The sequence below is a fragment of the Lycorma delicatula genome, chromosome 1, assembly GCF_047948215.1.
Source record: "Lycorma delicatula isolate Av1 chromosome 1, ASM4794821v1, whole genome shotgun sequence".
Taxonomy (NCBI): domain Eukaryota; kingdom Metazoa; phylum Arthropoda; class Insecta; order Hemiptera; family Fulgoridae; genus Lycorma; species Lycorma delicatula.
Genome location: NC_134455.1, coordinates 383,886,746 through 383,905,261, shown reverse-complemented (window position 1 = coordinate 383,905,261; position 18,516 = coordinate 383,886,746). Strand labels below are relative to the sequence as shown.

The 18,516-nt window shown below is 33.4% G+C and overlaps 1 protein-coding gene across 5 annotated transcripts in view; it reads right to left on the bottom strand.

Annotated features, from left to right (window-relative positions):
• The window catches only part of Vps15 (vacuolar protein sorting 15), a 173,388-nt gene that overhangs the window by 42,764 nt on the left and 112,108 nt on the right, over positions 1–18,516 (bottom strand). For all 5 annotated transcript variants that reach the window (XM_075353770.1, XM_075353774.1, XM_075353769.1 and 2 more), the window contains exons 16-19: positions 17,854–17,973; positions 12,602–12,796; positions 11,405–11,536; positions 7,334–7,434 (exon numbers count right to left, since the gene is read on the bottom strand). In XM_075353770.1, coding sequence (XP_075209885.1) covers positions 7,334–7,434; positions 11,405–11,536; positions 12,602–12,796; positions 17,854–17,973 — 548 coding nt within the window. The remainder of the gene's footprint in view (positions 1–7,333; positions 7,435–11,404; positions 11,537–12,601; positions 12,797–17,853; positions 17,974–18,516) is intronic.

The following is an 18,516-nucleotide window of genomic DNA, read 5'->3' as shown; positions in this document are numbered from 1 at the left end:
TAATGATTAGGATATGAAATTTTTGCAATTTGAGTAAATTTTTTGCAAATTTTTTGATTTGCGTAATGACTCAAATCATATTTGATTCTTAATATATGCAAACTATTATTACAATAATACATAAACTCATTAGACATTGTATATTTTCAAAACTGTAAAAAAATGAGGAAAATAAAGTAGTAAGTTTATGTGGCCCTGGGATGTGGGAACCCCACTGCCAATGTCTTGGCACTATAATCAGCCAGCTGAATTACTCCTGAATAATATGACTGTTCTATTAGTAATTACCAACGACCTCTTTAGATAGTAGAGGAGAGAATGAAATACAGAGATTAAGGACACTCTTGTCCTTGGAATGAAATTATAAAGGCAACAATAAATCAATATATTAAAGACAATAGAGCTACTGTTAATAATCATCATGGAAAAGTTCATTACAAAATGGATTAGAGTTTCTATTCCCTCATTCAGATCTCCAAAATGAGAAATACTATGAATGAAGCTGGGGGAAATTTGCTCTTGATTCTGAGAATAAATATATTCAGAATAGGAATTTGGAATGAATGAAGTATGTTAGCTGGCAAGATACACAACACTATAACAGAAATGAAGACTTGATTCTGCAATCTTGGAATAAATGAAGTGAGATAGATTAGCTCCAGAAGATTTTATCAAAATAAAATGGAATGGAGTTGCAATAATTTTTTTCTAAGGAATTGAATGAATGCAATAAAAATTATGTACTTTTCTGATGGAATCGTTTTGATGACGTTAGAAACAAGGCCAACTCAAAATCATAAAAATACATGTACTAAGTAATACTAAGTTTAATAGTAATGACTAGAAAGGAAGAGATTATATTTAAGCAATATTTGAACGATTTTTATACAAAATTAAAGTCAAATGATATATAGTGAGGGGTGACCTAAATGCTATATAAGAAAAACTCAGAAGAAAAGGTTTGTTTTGAGTTTTGTTCTTGCAGAGAATAATGAATGAGAACATAGTTTAAAAGAAAAAAATTGTTATGAAAACATTTTTCAGGTTAACACACAGAAGGCCAGATCTTGGAAGTCTCCTGGAAACTCAAAAGAAAGCACTGTATGCAACCAAATTGACTATGATGCAGTAACAGATATACTTGAAGATATTTTTAAACTGGTCAAAACTTATCCAGGATAAGATAAAAGAGCTAGACTAGAAGATGGGAGTAATGACTTGATTGTCTACCTTAGATGGAAGAAATAACTGGAAGAGGAACTTTTGCAGATGAAAGTGTGGAAATATATGATATGGATGGGGAAAATGGAACTGTGTGAGATTGAATTCAATGTTGCTATTTGGAAGTAAAAGAGAGAAAAGCCAAGGCTCAGCTGAGAAACCAGCAGAGATTCTTACGAGTGTCAGAGACTATTAAAGAGTGTCAAGTTCTTGACAGCATAGTATCATATCAGGATCAACCATAATATGTTAGAAGTATTGAGGAGAGTGAGAATAGATAACAGAAATCTTTGTTTTATAGCAAACCTATATTGGAATCAGAAACTAAATATTCAGAAGGTGGTTTGATATATTTGATGACATTCACAAAGAGTTTGACAAGGTAGTATTTTATATTTCATTCTTTTAAATATTTACTTAAAGCAGATTTCTGAGAAACTTTGGATGATGTTTCAGTAGGGATTACAAGAAATGATGTTATCATAAATACAGTAATTTAACAACATGGGATGACAGTATTGCCGGGTGATAGATTGAAACAACTCTAATTGTTATTGACTAAAAGAAGTGAATGGCTGTTATGGATTACAACTGAATATTAAATTATGAAAACTGCATGACAACTGGCCTTCTTGTTGGTAACATTACTCTTGGATAAGAATAAAATTTTATACACTAGAGAGATTACTTATTGGTTTGCTTGGCATTTCGGTCATCCTAAAGCAAAAGACCAAATGTCTGTGCCACAAACAGCAACTGAGCCTCGAACAGTTTAGTGACCAGTATCCTAAAATAGCTCCTAGAGCTTACCTAACAGCATGAGCGGACTAATCATGGTGCCATACAACACTGGCTTGTGTCCCAACCGCTCATTTGTCATATATTTGCTAAAATGGGTAGGCGCATCCTGTCAACTACTAAAAATGTATATGACATCAATAAATAAAATTTGTTTCGTCTAGGCAGCAATTCACTACCACGTCTAGGTCGCTGAATGCCAGCAAGTACCTGGACACCCGTTGCCGTTAAAAACAAGATCGAGACATACCATCCCTCCATAAACTTATATTAGGATTTTCTCTTAGTCATGGTGTTCCATTCCGGCTGCCATGCTTTCATCGCAAAGCTCTGCAGGCAGGAGATGGGCAACTGAATGAAATTTAGATCTGGTGTATTGTGATCACCGTTCTGCTCCGGTACTGGCTTGGCTTGAAATTATATTCCAAATACCTCGGCCTCTCAGCCTCTTTGCAATCTTCACATGGCTGCCTGAATTTTCACCACTAAATTGATTGGGAGAGCCTTTCCCAAAATGGTAGGAGCCTTGTAGGAGGTTGTTCTAAAAACACCAGTGAATACAATAAAAGCTCTTCACTGGGCACTCCTTAAATTTTGAAGTGCTCTCTCTATTCATATCCAACCTATGCGCCAAATGGGTGCTGTATTGTGGAAGAGGTCATGCTTTCGAAGACACCTCACTATACCATGTACATTTGACGGCCCGACAACCCACAGGCTTTCTGAGCAATCCTCCTAAAGTTTGTGCATCACTGAGATGGCGTCCACCATTACTTGCCTAATGTGATCACTAAACAGCAACTTTTCATCAAACAAAACACCTAGGTACTTATGAACTCTAACTTGGCTGATTACACAGCCTTTATATTTAATATATGGGGGTTACAACTGTACGATAATTTGTCTACACCCTTGAGAAGCATGTACTTCATCTTGAGTACAGAAATCTTAAAATTTTGTATGTCCATTCAGCCCTCTGCTTTTGACAAGGCCACCTGTAACCGGTCTTATAGTTGTGGTCGTGAATTACCATGAACTAAAAGGAGATACTCATCAGCCAAAGCCTGGGCCCGTGACCCCTTCAGGAAATGTCAATCCCAGAAATCAGCCGAATACCGAGTTCCACAGCAGGGGATTGAGAACAGAACCCTGTGAGCTTCCCCTGGTAACAGATTTTTCCACAACTAGGTGCGCATCTTTAAACAGAGCCTTATGATTAGACAAATAGTTACATACTACAGCCTGCAGGGCTACGGGAACATTACAGCATCCTAACTCATAGAGGACAGAACTCCAACACAAGGAAGGAAATGATGGCTAAATGTCTGTAAAAACTGCCAAAACATGAGATTACTAATATGAAAATTGGGATCACTCTGCGAATCTGAAAAATAAAGAGTAGAAAACCAATTAATTTTCTGCAAATGAGGAATGTCCTATGGAGTCAAAACTTAATTTAAGTTTAAGAAAAAGTTACGATTAAGTGCTGCTATGATTAAGTGTCTTCTTTGCTGTTACACAGCAATATTGAGTCTTGGACTTAATCAAAATTACTGAAGATAACTGAAGCATTGGCAATGTGAGTCTATTGACAGTTACTGAAAATTGATGAACTGGAGATATGGTTCAAAATGAGGATGTATTAAAAGGTTGGATACTAGCACAGGAGTTATGTTTGTAAACAGAAGAAGAAGCTGCATTAATTTACACATGTGGTGAGACACCCAGGGCAGAATTTGTTTTCAAGTAATATTCAAGGAAAAATCATTTTCTAAGATCCAGGCTGATGGAGAATTTCATGAATGAATTTTTAAGCCAATAGGTTTCTAGATTATATTCTAGAAACCTGTAGACAAAATAATAAATGCCCAGATGAGATTGACAATGTTCAATACAGACATGATCATAAATAATAAATAAAAATAAACAAGGTAGAATAACTGAAAATTGCTGTATTATTGTGCTTTCTCAAATATCATATAATAATATTATAACAAAAGTCCGATTCCTGAGAGAGTATGAATGTAAGTCATATGTAAAAATTAAACATTTTGAAAACATATAAGATGTCCAATACATCGGCAGTTTTCAAACTGTAACAGACATACATATTGATGTTATGCAGAGCTCCTCAAGGTGGTACACAAATAGATACAACAATATTAAAAAAAATCTATTATGATATGAACATTTTGTATTATAATGCAAAATTATCAGTACAACAGATATTTACTATAGGTAGCATTTATTTATTATTATTATTATTAATACAGTGGATAAGGGTTCTCAAACTATTTTGACATATAATATGAAAGTATTTAACATGTACTTCCTTTTCCCTTAATTTGATTAAATTTGTTTATAACGACAATAAGAATATCAGTTATTCAGCTTGCAAGAATGAAGACCGGATGCCAATGGGATGTTATATGCCACAGTTCACTTGCTGATTGCTTGACTGTCTGACTTGTGCATTGTATGTGTATGTACATATACATACATGGCATATACATATATAAAAATGTTTTTTAATGGCCACAATAAAAGGATTGCTGTACTTTCTATCGGTTAAGCAAGTCAGTTGTGGTTATTCTACAGATGAAGGATAAGCTGTTTCTGGTGTTTACACACACTATCACAATCTGATTTGAAAATATTGTTATTGTGTTACTTTTTTTTTTGATAAAATTCAAGTGCCAGTGTTGGGAAATATATCTTGAAAGAGAATTTTCTCTTACATACATACTTATTTTGTTTGAATAAGTTTTGTTTGTTACAACGAAAGACAAATCATAGTCAGCCTAAATATTTTGTACCATCATTACTTCAGAATAAGAATTTGTAGTGAATCAACATATTTTTCCTATTAAAATATAAAAAGCTGTAAAAAAATATGATCCTGAGTACATTAATACTGCATTTGCTGTCATGGATGTAAACAATGAATCACAACCACAATGTGCAATCTCTTTAAAATTCTTCCAAACCAAAGCAGGAAACTCTCATTACTGAACTGGCACCTTAGCATTAAATATTCAATGTTAGAAAACAAACCTAAGGATTACTTTGCTCAAAAATTATCAGAAATAAAATGAAGAAGATTATGTCATTTTTTTACAGGCAGTACTCAAAAAGCAGTTGAGGCATCTTTCTTGGTGAGCTTAAGAACAACAAAGTGTGAAAAAGGTCATGCAACTGGTGAAGAGCTGCAAAAGACATGGTGACTGATATGTTGGGTGAATCGTCAGCTAAACAGCTAGATATAATATCACTGTCAAATGATATCGTGCACTGCAGAATTAAAAGCATGGCATTAAATATTAAAGAGAATTTAATGGCTCAAATCAAAATTATTTTTTCACCATACAATTTGATGAGAGCACAAATGTAAGAAACTATGCTCAACTATGATTAACATTGAGTATGTATTTCAAACTAAAGAGGATTCACTAAAGAATGTATTTACTAAAGTATGTATTTTACTGAAGTATGTATTTGCTAAAGGGGATGTGTTCAACTAAAGAGGATTATTTGAGATGAGCTATCAACATGAAATACCGCCAATGAAATATTCAAAAAGTTGGATGACTTCTTTGCTGAAAATGGACTGGACTGGAAGCATGCAGTGGCTTCTGTTCTGAGGTGCTTGAGCCATGACAGGAAAATATGAAGATGTTGCCGCCAAAGTAAAATTGTACTCTCCATTCATTGCAGCTTTCACAGAGAAGAATTAGCAGTAAAATGGATGACTGAACAATTTAAACATGTTCTTCAGGAACAAGGTGATCAATTTTATGACTTTCAAATATCATTTATTTTTGAACCTGTATTCTGAAATGAGCACTGACCATACTGCTACACACAGAGTAGAGATGGCTTTCTAAAGGAAAAATGGTAACAGGTTACGTGACCTACATTCAGAGATGCAGGTATTCCTTATGGATATCGATTTTAAATTGCATGATAGATGGGCTGTGGATCACAAGACCAGCCTTTTTATCATATATTTTCAATTGCCTCAATGACTAATAATCACTGAATAACATATTCACTGACTAATACTGAATGGATAATAGTGTTTCAAATGAAAACCTTCAGTCTTTTCCAAATACAGAAAATTTTGTGACGGTACACAAAATTAAAATTAAAGATAATCTCATCAATAATATAAATCATCTTTGTCTAATGTTTGTTGAAACTTTGAAGATTATTTTAAAGAAGGCTAATCTGAATTCCTAAGTATATGAAACCCTTTTAAACTGGATATTATGGAACCCTTAACAATGAAATAGAATCTTTGATAGAACTATTTTGCAATGGAGGTTTGAAAATTTAATTAGTTATGAGAATTTTGGTTAAAATTTAAAAATGAATATCCATCACTACCCAGAAAATCACTGTTATATTTAATTCCACTTTTTACCAGATACCTTTGTGAAACTGGATTTTCTGCTATGGTGACAGTAGAAAATAAACCAGATACCTCTTTACTTGTTACAAGCATACATCAGCACCAATCTTCTCAATGAATTTTTAGTTTTCAAGAATACTGTAACCATTAATGTAAGTGAATGTATAATCTGACATTTCTTTGTAAAGTAATTAAATGTTGTAAAACAATTGTTAAAAAATTTTAATAAATAAAAAAATAGTAATATATGGCTTTTTTATAAAAAAAAGTTGATTGTTCAAAGAAGATTGTAATTTTTTATTGCTTCACCCTTCTGAGATACAACTCTATTGCAATCCTAATGATATATTACACATTAATAGTTTAGTGGTAAGTTGCTAATCTTAATTACACGAGTGATAAATAAAAGTTTGAGAACTGCGGCAATACATTATTAAAGGAGGACAGCATTTATTTGATAATCTACATATCAGATACAAAAATAAAGCTAATAGTATTAAACAAATAATAACATTGTCAAACATTACTTTCAGTCATAAAATTTAACTCTTCCCATAAACCTAAAAAGGTTTCTAGGGAATTTCAACAGAAACATTGTTTCTTTTTTTATAGCAGTATCATGCCCTGAAAAAACATGCCTCATATGACACCAAGAAACACAAACCACACTGTTTCAAAAATTTTCTTATTAAATATGCTGTTTATATTAAAAAGTAAATAAGGTATCTTAAATTATAATGAGGTTTATTTTTTAATTTTATAAATAATATTCTATTTTTCCTTTTTATTACCTTTATAACTTCAATCTATGAATAATTCTGTTGGAAAACAGCTCTAAAAATTTAGGATGTTTTTTAAAACTATATAAATAAGAAAAATAGATTAAAAATATAAAAATTGTACCTATTTAATGACATTCCACTGTTATCAGTCTTATTGTATTCTGGTCCAACCAAAGTAATAGCATGACATTGTACTGGATTTCTCAAGCTCCCAGCATCTATCTAGCAATAAAAACAAACAATTTTAGAAATAAGGATATTAAAAAATTAATACATAACACAAAATTAATCAAATACAGGGTTGCGTGCACACTATAGCATACTAAATGATTATTTAAATATATTTTTGTTTAATATTAAATAACAATGTGAGATAATATTGATTTATGTGGTACATTATTTGTTGGCTGTTACTGGTAATGAGGATGTTGGAATATTTATTTAAGACTACTTATTAATTGAAAAAGAAAAATTGTTTGAAAATGGACATGAGTTAACAGTTTTATAGCGACAAAAAACTATGTTGGAGTAGACAATATAGGAAAGAAAATGGAATTACAAGTTCTACAGAGTGGCTGGGAAGTCGCCATACCCACTAAAGTTATATAAAAAAATTTGTAATGAGTTATAAATGAAAAATGTAATGTAATAATGAATTACTTTATTTACTCACTTGCTACATAGTATTAACTTTAATGGTCCAGTGGGACCAAACAAATGACGAGCTGTCATTCCAGCCCAAATCATGATGTGCGGTGGATTTCTTTCCAATTCTGTCGTATAATACGGATTTTCTTTCAGCCAAAATAACAAATTTCTGGCATGCAAAGTGCGATAGATTGCACATGAGTAAAAATTTTCTTTTCCACAATACAGTGGGGCGGAGAATTTTTCTATTAAAGCCTGGCTGGATGCAGTGCGACGTTTCATGTCTGAATCTGACAGTTCATTGATGAACATCTGATGAAATGGCCTAACTTTTCAAGTCCTTTTTCATATGGTCTTACATTGTTGTAGTATATGAAATTCAGCTGACCATTTATGAGTTGATTTCATTGGGGGTTGTTCAATGGAAACTGCAACAGCAGCACGTGTTTCTAACCATGTTAAATTTCATCCAATTCACAGCCTATCTTTAAGACTGCCTAATTCAAACACACGTTTTTCCCAAGCCAACATTGTTACTTTTTGTGGTGGTGGCTTACTAATGCGTTGCCGATATCGCATATCACTAATTAGTTTCATTGTTTGATTCGTATGTTGTTGTTATACACTTGTCATTGTATAATGATAAGTGACGCTGTAACTACTTGTGTCAGCCATTTTAGCATAACTATCTTTTACTTAGTATGTGACATAAAAAACTGTTGCCAACCGTCGCCAATGAAAATACTGTATGTTCTAAATACATATCCTAACTCGTATTTTACATTAACCTTAGGGGTACGGTGACTTCCTGGTCATACTGTATTACTGATGTCACTAAATTCCCAAGTACACAACTCTATGTTTTATTTACTATTGCCCTGAGAATTTCTTTCAATGGAGTTTTGGGATAAAGAACTAAACATGTGAGGAAAAGTGACTGGAAACTTAATTAATTGACTGGATCAATTAATTAAAAAGGGTTGTATGTATAACATTCAACAAAACAATACCCAAATTAGTGGTTAACAGATTAATGATTGAGAATGGTGGGGGGACCATGTTGCAAACATAATACTGCAGAATATTATTGTAGAAATGGGTGTTTAGTGGTTCATGTCATGAGACAAATAATTGTTTAATGCTGGAATTGGCTGATTAGTTAGTAGGAACTCCTGAATAATTGACAAAAAATTCGGCCTGATTCAACAATTGCATCAGACAGTTAGTTATAAATTTTACAGACACCACTCTGATCACAGTTTTCAACATTTTACAGTTAACTACACGCTGTACTTTGTACATCTCAAAATGTTAGTGGTTACCCAATAAATTGAATAATTGTGAGGTTCAGAAATGGGGGGCAATAAGAAAAGGCTTGGTATATTCTGACAAGTTTTAGTAGGTTATTTAGTGGAATTTATTTGGTAATCATGGCTAAGTAATAAGAACCCATTAATTAAAATTCAAGATGTTTGTACTTTGAAATGCTGTAATAAAAACAATAAATATTTAAAGGCTTAATAGTAGCCTCACTAATGAATCTATTTAAAAAATAAATGGTAAGAAAGCTTTGCTATATTATTGTTTATAATTAATTATTAATAATATTTTGTTAGGCTACGAAATACTATTAAATACATTGATAAAATTCAATGCAGTTCATTATTACACAGTCAACACTATTTACTGTTAACTATCAAGAAGAAATATCCACAGAAAAATCAGCTAGTAAGGCTATAATATGCACTTCTACTACATGTAATAAAACCAATTACCACTAAAAACTATTTAACAATGGGTGCGCCTTTTAGTAATGTTACGTATTATAATGGAAAATGAAAGATAAAGGTTTTTTTAATTAAGTAGAATCTCAATAGTTTGAAATATGAGACAGAGAGTTAAAAAATTATAGCAATAGAAGAATTGTACAAATTTATGTTTGAGATAAAAAAATGAATGCAAACTTTTAAAACCAGTTTTTCAATAAGCATTCTTTAAAAAAAAAATCATTGAATTATCTAATGAATAAATCATAATTATGATTCAATTAATGATGTACTGTCGGCGGGACATGGCTGTGTGCCGCTTCGGTGGTAGGCAGTGGCGTTTTGACGGCGGTTACGAAAGATGGTGAATGTCACGTGGGACTCTGCGATGGAGCTGCGTGGGAGTAGACTTTCGCTCTCCTCTCCCGGGCAGACCGAAGCAGAGTCAGATAAATTGAACTCATTGAGTTATTAAGCGGGGTTCTTTAAGGGAGCTAGGACCAAATTTCACTGTGTAAAAACTTTAGTGGGAAGTTTTGTTGAAGTGGTAGTTTCTCAGATCTGAGACTTTCAGTAAGTTGGCTCATTAATAGTAAGTGCTAGGCGTGGGGTCTTCATTCCGCGGTTAGGCTTCTAGCTTAGTTCCTGAGGGCGACGTGGTAGCTGCAGGTGTCCGTTGTCTTCTTTCTGAAGGCATAAACACATAAAACTATCTCGGGGTGAACTTTATCGGTGCATCGGTGGAATCTGTGCGGGGCCTGAACTGAAAGCTGTGGTGAGCAATCAGTTTGAGGGCGAGAAGATGTCCTCCGTTAAAGCCACTACTGGCTAGGAATGGTGGTGTAGCGACCGGACACGCTACGAGGTGGGATCTTCTCCCCTCGGGGGGGGGGGGGGGGGGAATCGAGATGTTGTATTATGGTGATTCATTTACGAAATGACGCAATGAATCTCACAGACAAAAGGGTGTCTGGAGAACATGTTATTGATCGTCTGTAAGGCACTCATGGAATCAGAACAAACAAGAACATGTCAAAATTTTGGGCTAAAATATGCAAAGCTTTATTAATGATATACAGTTCTGCAACAAAAATACTGGTGATGCTGGGAAGGCCAAATATGTATGTTCTATTGTCAACCACAACAAACAGAATTAACGTTTCTAAAGCCATCTGTAGAAACTGTAACATTAGGATTCATGCTATTTATAATATTATGAAATTCATTTTGTAAGATTTGTGTTCTTTTTATTATACTAACAAAAATCAAAGCAGTAATTAACGAGAGAAGGCTGCCAAGGAAGGTAATACATGGAGCAACAATAAGGACTGGAGGTAATTATATATTTACAGCTGAGAAAATGTGGTGAGCTTTGATGCCTAGTGGAGCAGTAGATCTTGGCTGTTCTTGATATCGAATCAGTTGTTGATAGAGAACACTGCATCAAATGCTGGATGACAAGGTACAATTAATTGAGTTGCTTTTTATTTATTATGTTATTTTTATAAAATGTTCATGTTTTTTTAGGACTTGACTATGCTGAAAATACCAATCATCAACATAAGTATTTTTGTATTTAATATATGTAGGTAAGATGGTTTGCACTTACCAGACTTTTTGTTTTTCCAGAAAATTCAACTTAATAAGAACATTATATATATATATGGAAGAAAAATATTCTGTTGTTAATGCTTGGATGATGTTATAAGAAAAAAATCTAAATAAATAGTGATTTTTAATACGTACTAGTTTTTTCACATAACAATATTTTAACTTACTTTTCCAGTAACAGCAGATTTAGAAGATAAAGCAGCATAATTTTTATGAATTTTTCGAAGGTGTTTAGAAATTGCAACTAACTGATCTTCAACAGCTTCTGTCATACCTTCAGAACTTAATCTACTGAACAGCTGAAAAAAAAAAACACAGGTAAAATTTTATATTTATTTTATTAATTTATAATAAGAATAGGTACAATAGGAATTTAAAAACTTATAAGCCGGATCAACTGGTATTTATCAAGGTACCATTTCAAATCTATCAGTTAGAATGGAACCCCCTCAGTCAAAGCTTTGTGTTCCAAAATTCATTCAGACAAATACCAAAAATCTGTGGGTTTTGCTGTTTGATATATTAACAGAAAATCAGACACTAATTAAAGTAATGGATAAACATGATTAAGGCCACAAATTGAAATAATGGCTAGTTGTTTCAGTTCTGTATGAAGAGCATAGGTAAAGATGATTTTAAATCTCTTGATTTAAAGCACACCGTTCAATCAATTTTACTTGAAAAATTTAAAACAAAATCTTTTTCTTAAAGTAACACAAATAAAATGTCTATTTAACGTAATACATGAAAAGAGGTTATTTGTTGAAAAATATATCTTCTTACAAGGTATTCACAATTTGTAATATATTAAATTGAATTTCTAATAAAAAATTACACCTTTACCGTGTAAAAAAAAATTGTGAAATAATAACATTTTCTACTAAAGCTCTGATACTACATGAACAGTTTATCTGATTTTGAAAAATAAAATTCAGCCTAATTTCTATGTTCCATTAATATATAACTATCTCTTTCAAAAGTAGTATAATTTATTTAACTCAAAACAATAACATGAAAAAAATATAGTGTAAAATATGACATCCTTACCTCAAGCTAGCTGCTCACCAGGTAGCAATGTATCTGGTAAACATGTGACTATAACCCTCCTTAAAATACAATAAATATATTAGTAAAAGAATAATTTTTATTAACCTGAGTTTACATTGAAAACTTGCTCAAAACATGGGTATTATGATTTTTATATAATGATTATTACCAAACAATTAAAAACAAGTGATATTAATGAATTAATCATACAGGAGAAAGCACTGTAAAAAAACAAACAATGAAACTAGTAACAATGTTCAGAGCAAATTTTCACAGATCATTTAATATTTCTTTTTAGCAAGACTAATGATACTTACATTCCTAAGTGCATTATTCTGTTTAGGTGATGTAGAAATAGAAAGTGTTGAAGGAGCATGACCAGATACGGCAAAGCCTCGAGCACGCTGACGTTCAGAAAGTGTATGTAAAAAGAGGTCCAAATCTGAACACCTAACAGCAGTATTGTATACAACCCTCGGAATACAGGGTTTTAATGCATTCAAAATTAGAACCTAAAAAAACCCATAAAATCAGTTGAAATATATAAACATAATTTGTTTAACTGGTGTCATAACTATTGGATGTAAATAATATGATATGAATCGTAAGTTATTCCTGAAAATTTCATAACCACTCTCAAGAATAATATCTTGTGTCAATAAACTAAGGAGTGAAGTATTATCCTGTTGTCTTTTTCAATAAGCTTAATTTAGGGTAAGTATTTCAAGCTATGAAAATACATGTGATATCCAAACCTACAATTAACTTTCACTCTGTCCACTAAAAGGATTGACTATAAAATGCACATAATTACTCTCACAAAAGCAACTCTGACCATTGGCTCTTAGGCACTTTAAAAGCATCGCAGCCACAAGACTGGGAAAGATATAATATAAAGCAATGAATACAAGATCTATTTCAGAAAGTAACTTCTGATGTTATTAAAAAAAAACACCAACTGATAAAAAAAGAAACTTATTATATATATCTCATAGTTACTTTTCTACGTAACTGCCATCCAAATTAAGGCACTTTTCATATCTGCAAATAAGCTTTTGAATATCCTCATCATAAAAGCTGTCGTCTGGGAATTAATCCAGGTAGTAATACTATTTTTCAACTCCTCGGTTTTTTGGGACCATAAAGATGTGATCTTGGTTGATTTTATGGAAAAAGTCATACCAATCAATGCTGAAACTTTGTGAAGTTGAGTGCAGTACGCACTCAACATCAAATCAAGTTTCAAATGGGAGCTATTTAACCATCCTTCATGCAGCTCTGATTTGACTCTAGTGATTATCACATTTTCAAGAAAATGAAGAAATGGTTAGTGACACAGCATTTTGAAAATGATGAGGAGTTGAATAATGATGTTACTAGCTGGTTTAATTCACAGGTGGTACGAGTTTTATGACAAAATCTTCATTGCAGATTGTAATCATCTTAAAAATGGAAAACAATAAATTGTCTGTCTTCTGTTGTGCATGTGATCATCAGCAAATGGACCGACAAATAAATTGCACAATGATAGAGATAAGCTACATCCTTATCTAAGTCCTTTATTGATCTGAAACTTTAGTGATGACCATTTACCATTTTAATTATGATTTAGCTATCACAATGAAGATTCTTAACAGTGTTTAAGGATTTTATTATTCTTTCAAAGACCATAAAATCAAATGTAATTGGTACTGCCAGACTTTGGATTTACAATCAATGTAGATTATTATGTAGAAAACGTATTCTCTTGTTCAAAGACATAGTACCTAAAATATCAACAAATAATAAAAATTTAATCAGACTGTAGAATATTTTACAATAGGTTCTGAGGATAGAGGGGATATTTCTTCCAAAAGATTTATTTTAGATTGATGCACGTCATTCTGGAGATAGACAGTCTTATTTCGTTCTGATGGTGGCAAAACTTGAAATTCTCTTTCAAGAACTGCTATGGTATTTTGAACACATTTCTCCTGAATAAATCAATAACACTGTCAAGAGCCCTGATTAATGGTTAAGAACATCAATATTCTTCGAAAATTGTTATAATTTATTGTTTTTAAGGAATCAAATGCTTCAGTGCAGTCTTTGAAACTTATATGCATCTCTAAATTATGTATGTGACTTTTTTCTACTATTTATTCAATTGAAAAAACATTATCCATACATGAACTATTGCTCCTAAAACCATTTCAGACTTCATATATCATAATTAGTACCCTACAATAATTTTGCCTCACGCGAAGTAGTCCTATAGCCCCCTGTCACGGTAACAGGAGATGCTGACCCCTCAACAGAATATCATGGTAGCTTTTATACCGCATTCTGTTTTCTCAAACAGCTGCTGTGTAAAGAATAATCACCTCGCATACACCTTTATACAAATATTTCATTGTTTTAAAATTTAGACTCCAATTGGGGTGGACCATCCCACAAATGCCAAAGAAGGCAGCATGCCTTCTTAGCACTTCTGAAAGTGCTCCTTCAATCTGAAATTCTCATCAGGGAGTATACCCAAATGCTGTTGCAACAAGACATAACGAATAGGAAGGCTGGTCATTGAAACACGGGGTTGCCTCCAAACAGCTCTTCAGCAGCATCATGGTGGTCTTCTGAGGGCTAAATACTATTTTATAGTGATTGCTCCACACCTCTGGTACTACAAGCTTGAGTTGCCTGGAATTCGACCTCGTTTCACGAGTCTCCTTTCACTAGCAGAAGCCCATCATCAGCATAAACAATAACATGACATTCACTCGGCAACCTCAACTCAACCGCATGAGAGAGTCAAACTCCACAATCCAAAGCAGAGGGCCCAGCATACTGCCTCGGGAACACTCCTTGGACAGCAACTTACTCACTTAGGTACCACCTACGAAGCACTACATATTGGTTACAAAAGTAACTTTGTAGCACTCCGATCTTTTCACAAGTTCATGCCTGCCGTTCTAACTAATACAAGGCAGAAGGCCTCCACAAGTTGTTATATGCCCTGAATAAATCTAAAAATATACCCAGGACATACACAGAGTTGGAGTTAGTAACGATGTCAATTACTTTTAAAACTGCATCCTCTGTACCTATCCCCAGTCAAAAACCATATTATAGTGGTCCTCCATCCAGAGATTGTAAGAAGCCAACTTTCCATTAATCCATAAATACAGCACCTTCTCAAACACTTCACAAAGGACTGGCAGAAACATCAGAGGCCTGCTGTACAATGAACTCACCGTAGGATCCTTGTCACCACCTTTACAAAGAAGCTTAATCACACCTCTTTTCCAACAAAGTGGAAAATAGCCAGCAAAAAGCATTCTAATCAGAACTTCTGTCATTGTCGCTATGATTATGCCCAACGAATGAACAAGAAGTTCCACAGTGATTCCGTCATACCCAGGGGCCTTATTGTCTTGCCAAACAGCAAACAACCTGCCACACCTCAGCCTCAATAATCTTCAAAGCTGCCATACCCAAATGAAAAGAAGCGACCTCACACAGATAATACTAAGTCAACATCCACATCATCATCACCTGGCAGTAAATCATTCAACAAAGTGTGCAATATTTCTGTCCTGTCAGTAGTATACCTTGCTAGGTCAAGAGAACAGTCAGAAGAATATGTTTCTATTGCTTATGTCCCAAAATCCTATAAATGACACCCAGGGATCCTTGTAACTATGATTCTGCATGAAAGAATGCCAAGAATCTGTTTTTGCTGTTCAAATCATACGAAAATACTGAGTCTTTAAATCCCTAAACTTGGAAGCGATTTCCACTTGACGCTCAGGGTTACCCTCATGTTGAGAAGCTCGCCTAACTGCTTAAGATAGAAAAATCTCTCGTCCACCATGGAGAAATTCTCTCCCAACCAAAACTACAAGGGACAGAGTGTTCTGCAGCATCCACCTAAGCAAGAAAAAGCCTCTCCACCAACTCCTCCAAATCCATAACTTCCAAACACTGGCCCAAGACATGAAGTTTAGCCGATATTATATCAACAAATTTTGCTAATCTGTCCTCCTGTACAGGAAACGTCTCTGCTAAATGGGAACATTATATCGGTACACCTCACCACAGACATTCACAATCTAAAACACAATCAAATCTTTATCACTGGAACAGTCATCAATACTGTTCATCGACAAACAGTCCCAGGAACATTCCTTCCAATTGTCACATCTATATTTGTGTCAGCAAACAACCTTCTACCACCCACAATTCCTGTGAAGGTTAGCAACTTACCCAAAACCTTATAAACCTGGAAATTTTTGTACAATGAAATTCTCCACCAACTCCCCCTTTCTCATCCATCAAAGTACTTACTGTGCCATCATAAAAACTTTATCTCTGATATCTGCACCAATCAGAATAGGGCAGCCGCCAACAAAACGGAAAATCCTGTCCCATCTCTCTAAATGACAGGGTCCTAGCCTCAACAAGAGTCCCTATATTGAAAATACAAACTTGCAAGTCCCTGACTACCAGCTTCACATGGTGAAAAATCAGCTGTCAAACAAAGATAAAATCCAAATGCCTCCTGCACAGAATAGCAGACATACTAGTAAGACGACACAGAAACTTCTGCCAGCCACTAAAACCTGGTAGACCACCTGTCACAGTATAAGAATGCTGCAAAAAACCACATACAGATTCCTTCAATCTATGACCTCACATAATTCAATCTGCACAATGTAAGCACCCTGAGCATTTAACTGCCCGAAATTAATCATTCAATGAATTGACGTACATCTTGACAGCTCTCAAGTAAGACCCACAATTCTTACTGTCCAGAGAGTGCTTGTGCTATTTGCGCAGCTTCTTACAGTTAACACAAAACAATCTCTCATTCTTCTTGGGACAATCTTCTTGCTTGTGCCCTTCCTCTCCACAATGGGCAAACAGTGGCAGAACTTTGCCCTGTGACTATAATGACAGCACTTAAAACATTGCTGGACATCTATATATTTCTTCAACCTACAAGATGAGAAATCCACAAACACTCTTCTTTTTCAGTACATATTGTTAAAATGTAGTCTTAATTTTAAAAACTTCTTGTTGTATTTAAAAAGTTCAGTAATTATCCATTCCATTTCAGCAGCCTTTCTATTTTTTTCTTACCTCCTTTATATAATCTTATCTAAATCTTCAAACAAGCTAATTTAAAACTTCAAATAATTTATAATACTTGTATTTTCATCACCTCTTAAAATTTGTTCAATTCAAGTCAGTTCAAATTTGTTCTGTATTATTACATAATTAACAGTCCATAAGATTGTAATGAACAAGATTAGTAAATAAGCACTACTTTCCAACATATTATCAGCTTTGTTTTGTAAATTATGAATTATAGACTGAAGCCTAGGTAAAAGAGGTTAATAACTTGTGTCTAAATGTTTGACTATGTCTAATCCAAATGCATCAATTAGAGCTCTTCATTATAAGTAAATCTTGCAACAAATACAGTAGAGCACCAATCATTTTGAACACTGAATTCATAAACTAGCCCACTCTGAAAATGTATCTAAATATTACAATATACACAAAAAAAAATTTCAACATTATTACATACCTCTTTTTCAACTTGTATCACAGAAGACTTTAGATAAGGTTCAATAACGACCATGACTTTACATTGAACATCTACTATGTTAAGTGTACGAGCTAGAGCGCTTATAAAACCAACTATTGCCTGTAAAATAAATGCACATCTTAGTAACAAATGAGGAGTATTAAAAAAATAGTAATAAAATAAAAGTAAAAACATCCTTAATAAACAACAAAAATTGATTTTAATTTATCAATATAGAGAAAGTTTAGAATTAAAAGAATTCAAACATACTTTTTTTATTATTTTTCTTAATGTGTACGTTGCAGTCTGTTTAACTAGGGAACAATAAGCAACTCTTCTGTTGCCTAGCGAGTTGAGGATGATGTGTATAAAATGTAAATGAGGTGTCTTGTACAGACCAAAGGCAACCATTCCTGAGACATGTAGTTAATTGAACCCCAACCACCAAAGTACACCAATATATACTGTCAAGTACTCAAATCTATATAAAAGCAACTAACTTTTACTAGGATCTGAATCTCAGAAACTTCAACTTCAAAAATAGACATTTGAAAAAAAATGTAAATAGTGTAAATTGAAAATAAACAAAAGTAAACAGTGCTTTGAATTTATTTCTTTTAGTGAAATAGTTCTCTTAGCGATACTGTTTTCAGAAAGCAATTA